This window comes from Penaeus japonicus, unplaced genomic scaffold (assembly GCF_977035675.1).
Source record: "Penaeus japonicus unplaced genomic scaffold, GWHDUDI00000001_assembly GWHDUDI00000012, whole genome shotgun sequence".
In the NCBI taxonomy this organism is placed as follows: Eukaryota; Metazoa; Arthropoda; class Malacostraca; order Decapoda; family Penaeidae; genus Penaeus; species Penaeus japonicus.
Window position 1 is genome coordinate 7,473,894 of NW_028234414.1, and position 7,500 is coordinate 7,481,393.

At 38.7% G+C, this 7,500-nt stretch overlaps 1 protein-coding gene across 7 annotated transcripts in view; it reads left to right on the forward strand.

Moving 5' to 3' along the window:
- Positions 1–7,500, forward strand: part of LOC122261966 (transcription intermediary factor 1-alpha) — a 38,369-nt gene that overhangs the window by 6,969 nt on the left and 23,900 nt on the right. For 5 of the 7 annotated variants that reach the window (XM_086542356.1, XM_086542357.1, XM_043029821.2 and 2 more), the window contains exons 2-9: positions 477–688; positions 830–952; positions 1,161–1,420; positions 2,348–2,542; positions 2,706–2,842; positions 3,055–3,251; positions 3,865–4,085; positions 7,211–7,500. The exon at positions 7,211–7,500 is cut by the window's right edge. In XM_086542356.1, the coding sequence (XP_086398482.1) occupies positions 477–688; positions 830–952; positions 1,161–1,420; positions 2,348–2,542; positions 2,706–2,842; positions 3,055–3,251; positions 3,865–4,085; positions 7,211–7,500 (1,635 nt within the window). The remainder of the gene's footprint in view (positions 1–476; positions 689–829; positions 953–1,160; positions 1,421–2,347; positions 2,543–2,705; positions 2,843–3,054; positions 3,252–3,864; positions 4,086–7,210) is intronic. The other 2 variants (XM_043029822.2, XM_086542358.1) reach the window with 1 other exon arrangement.

Consider the following 7,500-nt stretch of genomic DNA (forward strand, 5'->3'; position numbering starts at 1 on the left):
ACTGCCAAGGAAGTTCTTGTTATGATTTTTTTTTATAGAATTATACACTGCTGTAGAAAAAATACTGAAAATTGCCTTTGATATATAAAGATCTGTTTTATTAATATTAACATTTTTCACATTTGATATTGATTCAGAAGTTGGCCTCCCCCCCTAAAGGCAAAGTCTTATTCTTTCTTAACATAGTGTGTGTTCTTCCATCTTCTGCTCCTTTGATATCATAATATGACCAGGCTTGATGGAATGTGCTATAATGACTCATCATAGATTATACTGATGTGAATCTCCTAGATACTAAATACTTTAATTATTTGGCTTGTGTTAATTGATAAATTATTATTTGTTTTTTGATTGAAGATCGTTCGTTTTAAAAAGAACTTCCCATTACAGTGTAGAAAAAAAATTAACACATATCCTTTTTGGAGATGATGTGTTTAAATATTCTGTACTAATTTATAACTATCTCTTGTTTTCAGTGGATCCGTTAATCCATTGTCCAGTATGTAAAAAAGGATTTCCACAAGACAGTATATTGGACAACATGTTTATATGTGAAGCTCAAGGCAGTGGTGACCGAGGAGCTGGGGCATCTGAGGAGAGCTTCACATGCACATCTTGCACGGACGAAGCAGTTGCAACTGGTCTATGTACAGACTGTTCAGAGTGGCTTTGTGATCAGTGTATACAGGTATAGGAATATGTTACAGAGGTATTTGCATGATTATACACTGTATTCTGTTGTAGATATGATTACTATGTGTTGTACCATATTTGCTGTTCTTGCCTATATAATCATTACTGGCTGTTAGTGACCAACTTGGAATTTCAGGCCCACAAGAGAGTGAAGGTAACCAAAGACCACATCATTAAGGGTAAAGGAGAGGTGGACTCTGACTCATCATCCACCAAGACTCAGGCCAAGAGAGCACTCTTCTGTAATATACACATTAAGGTCAGTACTTTATTGTATATATGGCGGAAATGTTTTCTTGCATCCACTTGACATTATTTACGTATATCTTTCATAAGAAATTTATGCTTTATTTATTTTAGTGACAACACATTAAAATAAAAGTAGACAAATGGTCATATACATTCACTAGAGAGAATAATCAGTCCCCACCTGTTAAACTGAGCCAAAATCATCTCTGTATCCACAGGAGAAGTTAAATCTTTACTGTCAGACCTGTGATCAGTTAACCTGCAGAGACTGTCAGTTGATAGAGCACCGAGAACACAAGTACAAGTTTTCAGAAGAGATGGCAAGCATAACAAGAGAACGACTTAGACAATTTCTGATGGATATTCGTAAGAAGAGAGGCTATATAGAAAATGCGAAGGAATTAGTTGGGGAACGGCGGCAACAGATTCTTAGTAAACAAGAGTCTGTGCAAGCTGACATAAATAGGCTAGTCGAAACGTAAGTATTAACTTTTTTTAAGTTGTTTGTGCTGGTCAGTCTGTATTGAAGAAGAATTTTTTTGTATAGTCATTATAGCAAATGTTCTATTGGATACATGATTTTATTGTTTATTGACTGTAAAAGACTATACACTCTACCTACATTAATAAAAGTATTAACCCATTGATGACAGGACTTCATGTATACATGTACTCTTCAGTGTGGTTTTGTTTTAATAATTTCTTTTTGCACACACAAGGCTCCACAAGGGCTTAGTCACCAAGGAACCAATTTGTATGTTACCCATTAGCCCAAGTCTTTAAATTTTGCAAAACATTGTTTTTATTATTATTACTGTTGTTGTCATTATCAATGTAATAATGATAATAATAATCAAGAAAAAGGGTAAACAGGTAAGGTCAAGTACGCTGTCTAATTGAATCCTTGATGACTAGACACATGTGGATTCATTTGCTTATTAACCCAAATCCTCCGGATGGCAAGCAGTGATGACGTCACCTTCTTGGCCCAAACTCCGGTCGTCATGTAAGGTGACGGCACCTCGATGCCGGGCGTCATAAGATAAGACCCCGGAATGAGTTTAGGCCTATGCGGTAGCCTCCCGGAAATGCATCACGTGCCAGTTATCAATGTCCCGGAGCATTTAGGTTAAAAAAAACAGTCATAATAGATGGTCCAATCCCTGTCCTCAGTGGGTTAAGTTAATACTTAGTTATTTGTCAATCAAGCATATATATATATTTTTTTCTTTTCTTTTTCTTTTTCTTTTTTTAGAATGGTAAAACATATTTATTAAGGCATTTCAATACATCTAATTCAGTTTGTATTTGCAAATATTAATTTTTATTGTCATCGGTGTATAAATTTTAATCTATGCATTTAAATATTCATCTTTTATTTATGTCTTTTTTGTGCTCCTCACAGGTTCATAGAAATTATAAGACAACGGGGCAATAACTTGTTTGATCTGCTACGAGAGGTTTGCAACAGTAAGCAGGAGCAGCTAGACAAGAAAAACGAGGTCTTGCTTCACTTGGGTTCCCAGGCTGACCATTGCATCACTGTTGTTGAAGCTGTTCTCAGCTCATCTTCAGATATGGCCCTTCTTTATTCAAAAAAGTAAGTGTTTGACTTTTTCACTCATTATTTTTTGTGCATTTCACTGAGTATGTATGCACATTGAGGTTTGTGTCTGTGCATACCTACTTTTGCATGTTTCTAATCCATAGCTTCAGCATTATTGTTTTCAGATATCTAAAATTATAAATATTTTTTGTTTCAGATTATTAATGGACCAGGTCCTTAAAGTAGACAAAGATTCTCCTGACAGAAGTTTATTTGACCGTTTCAAAGCTAAGCTTAATTCAGGTGACGACATCTCCTTAAGAATATCCAGTGAATCTAGAGGATTAGGCAAAGGTTTGTTTATTGTGTATTTTGTTCTGTTGGTAAAGTTGCCAACCACTGTATCAACTTACTAGAGACATCATTCTCTTCATTATACAGTATTCTGAGGTTTTGTACACACAATCTGTTATGATAATTATATCAAGTAATGGTATGAAATGAGTGTTTTACCTGTTGCCTGGTAAGTGTCTCTAACAATAGTAATATATTCTCTACCTCTGCAGCCTTAAAGGATGTAGGCTATCTTCTGGTCGATAACAAAGTGTACCCACCTCCTGATGCCGGGGTTCAGAACAAGGTGCGTTCGTCTCAGCCATCCCCTGTTGATCCATCTGCTTCTCCGCAGCCTCCTCAACCCCCACAGCCTCCAGCACTCACGCCTATGCATTCAGCCATCCAGCAGCAGCAACAGCACATTCAGGTAGTGTTACTTGGCCTTGCTAGTACAAAGGTCAAACCTGTCATGTGTTTGCTTCAGCCAGTGAGTTTGGGGGAGACAGGAAAACGTGAAGTGTTACCTGTTTCTTCTTTATCTTGCTAAGCTCTTTTGTTGCAACTGCCTTGTGCCTGTACAGTAGTTTTTGAGAAAATTCCAATAGTTTTCATTGTTTATAGTGATTACTGTAAGTATTCATTATTTGATTACATGATTGGTCTTTAGGACAAACTATCCAGAGTTGAATATGTCTTGTTGTACATAAGTATATTTTAGATACTCACATATTAGTAACATTTATAAGATGAAAGTTCAAAATTAAAAGAAGGGTAAATGTTAATCCATTACAATGAAAGTTCAATATCAAAGATGTAAAAGAGCAAGAAAAACACTTGCAAGGAGGAGCCTCTTGTCTCAAGTGCTGAAGCTTTTTTGCTGAAATCTGTCTGCTAAGTCTAGGTCCCCAGCTTGTTACTACATAATTGTATTATTGTATGTGTTTTTTTATTCTTTCTCTCTCTCTGTCTTTTTATATGTTAAAATATGATTATATAATGAAGGTTGTTCGACATGCATAATGGATTGATGTATTACTCAGCAGGGAGGCAGCATGCATCATAAATTTCACAACTTTGGTCCGGCACCCCCTGGTCCAGCTAACCCACCAGGCCTGGTAAGGATCCAGCCCAAGCCATCGAATCAACCCCATCCAGGTCCCAGTCTCACCAACTTTGCCAGGATGCCCCAGTTAACACAGGGAAGATCATCAGATGTGTCCTCCTCCGTCTCATCAACCACCCATCCAATAGGAGAAAATAGGTGAGTTGCATGCCTGAGAAGAGGAGAGAGTATGCTTTTAGGATTTATTGCACAGTATAAATGGCAGTGGTGATATACGCATTATATAGTGAAATGTATCAGAATACAAATCTATAGGAATAAGATGATTAGGGAGAAAGAGAGAGGGAAGAGGGAGGGTGGGATCGGGAGAAAAGGGAATTGAAGGCAAAGAAAGGGAGGAGACATACATGCAAAAATATAGAGAAAGAGATTGAAGCATGAGAGAGAAGAGGTACAGTATAGAAATAGTAGGGGAGAATTAGCAAGAACAGATTAAAAGATCACACCTGTGTGACACAGCTAAATGCCAAATGAAGGCCCCGACACACCAGCTTGACGTTCCCATTGCAATATTGCAAAGGCCCGGCATAGGGGGTTTCCACTTATCGCCGGCCTGTCAGGATTGGGTTAAGCTTTTTATGTCACTTTGCCAGCCACCAACTTAATGGAGATAAGAGTAAAAACCCATTCGGTGGGGGTTTCTGGTTGAATGTTCTGAAAGAAATAAAATGTAAGTGGGGGGAGGGGGGGGATCTGGAGAAGTTTGGGATTCAAGTTGCATTGTTTGAATTAGTTTTGTGAAAATTAATAATGGAGATATAAAGGATTATACACCCCCCTCATGTCTTCATCTGCATGAAATACATGCATAGTTAGCATAACAGCAATGCATTTCCCACAAAAAATGTAGAGATATATGTATTTTACTGTATTCTAGAAGCAATTTAGGTTTGGCTTGTTTTAACCCAGCTTCTTTGACATCAGCAGCATATCTCTTCTCAGTGCCACTCAAGAAGTCAAAGGGAGGCTGTTACACATTTTTCTCTTGAGTGTCATGACTAAGAATTTATATTTCCTTCTACACAGAATCCATTCATAATCATAACTATGAGAGGTAAAGCTTACAGGGCATCTAGAAAGAATTTACCCTTCACTTGCAAAATTGCAAGTGAAGGGTAAGAAAAAGGAGGGAGACTTATGTGAATGAAAGTTGCTGGGAGTAGCAACATATCCAGAGTTTCCACTCATTCCCATGTTACCACTACATCTCAAAGTGTCACAAATTCCACCATTGCCACTATTAGATGTGTCATGACTCCCACAACCACAAGCCTCATCATATTGTTGGGTTTATGAATAGCTGTACTCTGCCATTTGATGTAAATTGGGGGAGAAGAACCCAGACAATTTTCTGCTGAAGCAGAGTAGCCCGTTGAATACACTTGCCTCCATCCAACGGAGCTGGAGGAAGGACAAGCCCATGGTCTCTTGTAGTCTGAGCTGAATGCTGCCCTGCCTGGATCACTTTCTCTACCCTAGGGCTTAACCCATAAACACTAGCAGGACCAGCTGCCCGGGATGAGATATTTTGTCATGACTATCCTCCTGGCCAGTGTGCCAGGGGATTGGGCATGTAACACTTGGCTGCGGCCAGTGTGGGTGAATAAACAGAGGTGTTGGGCTTAAGCATTTCTACCATTTGGAGCCAGAACGGCCCCGTTGGCAACAGGTTAACCCATTCACGCCGGGACGATTCCGGCTTTGCATGATTGTAATGCCGGGATTTTCAAACGCATATGCCTCAAGATTCTTGAACACACAAGCCGCGGGCCTGGGCTGCCCGCTCGCTCACCCAGAGCGCCGGATATCTCGTCACCAGCGTCTGACACCAAAACCTCAAAACGTGTCAGTACGTCTTCCAGTGCGAATGGGTTAAGGGTTAACAAATACAGCTAAAGAAAATGGAAACTTTCTCTCTCTAACTTCCCCCACCTCCTCCTGACTCCTCAATCGAAGAAGTACTGTATAATCAAAGAAGTACTGTATAACCAGGTTTTGATTGTCTCAAAAGTGTCTATAGACAGGGAAAAGGTGGTATTGGTTGTCTGATGCTACACTCTACCCTGGGCAGCATTGCCAAACACTTGGCTCTCTGCCCCATATCCAGGAATCAGTGTATGTTCACAGTTGGTTATTTAATTATTGATTTGTACTACACCATTATGCATTATTTTAGCAATCAGACTGTACAAGTACTAAAAATATTAAATCCTATGCTTTCTACATATTTCAAATAATGATATAATAATGAATATGTATCAAAATATGTAAAACAGGTTCATGCATTAAATAACTTGCAATTTCTCTCATTTGAATAGTTCTAATTTAACTTTACTTGTTCCCAATACATTCTCCTAACAGACTTAAAAGTTCTACTTTACTGAAGGCAGAAGGTTAACCCATTAACGACGGGTGACGTGTTTTTTTTGTCATACATGACACAGGAGTTCTTGCCTGATGATGGGCTTCATGATGTTTGGGGATTTTGGATCACAATGTTATTTTATTGTGCTAGGAGTAATGAGTGAGTGATGATAACAATTGCAGCCATAATTATTATAACTGCCCTAATATTAAGCAAAATGGGTTTCAACTCCCATATGACACATAGCAAGTTGCCGACCTCTTGCTCTAAAGTACTGAAGATGGAAGATGTGCAGGCAGAACGAGAGGAGGAAGGTGACTCACACCATGCCCAATATCTACAATGTGCCCCTGTGCCAGTAGGGATGCCTTATATTGTGGCACTCATTGTCAAAGCACAAGTTTCCTTCCTCTTCACTGGGTTAAGTGATCAAATGTCATTGCTTATGCCACAAATTGATTGATTTTGCATGTCACCATGTCATGTTTACTTCTGTATTGGTATACGTAATACTGCCCAAATGTCAAAGCCCCACCCCCATGATAACTGTCATATAAAAGGTGTCATGCTAGCGAAAAAGACGGCTTATGTCAACTAGGATTTAGAAGGAAGAGTTCTGCAGATGGAAAAGAATAGCAAAAGTTAAATAGAAATGATAAGCCCCCCCCCCCACCCCCAATATATATATAAATATATATATACATAGATATATATATATATATATATATATATATATATATATATATATATATATATATATATATATATATATATATATATATATATATATATATATAATGTGGAGGGGGGGAGACTATTCATGTGTGCTTAAACTTCTTTTATGAAAGAGGAGAACAACTAAATATTTGATTACAAACATTTTATTCCTTTTTTTCAGTCACCTCCGAGGACTTCTAGGATCTGGTGGGACTTATAAGTTAAATGCATTCAATCCCCATTTAGCATCTCGTTTGCAACAGCACCAGCCGCACCAAGGCACATCAAGAAGCCATCATGACCAACAAGGTTCTCCAAGATCCTCATTGCCCTTTCGACAGAGCATGAACCCTGCGGCAGCACCAATGCCAATGCCGGGGGTTTCACAGCCAAACACAAACCCATTAAGTATGGTCAACATGGCAGCACAGCTGAGTGCCCCATCGGGCATCAGTATCACTCCGGTTCCTC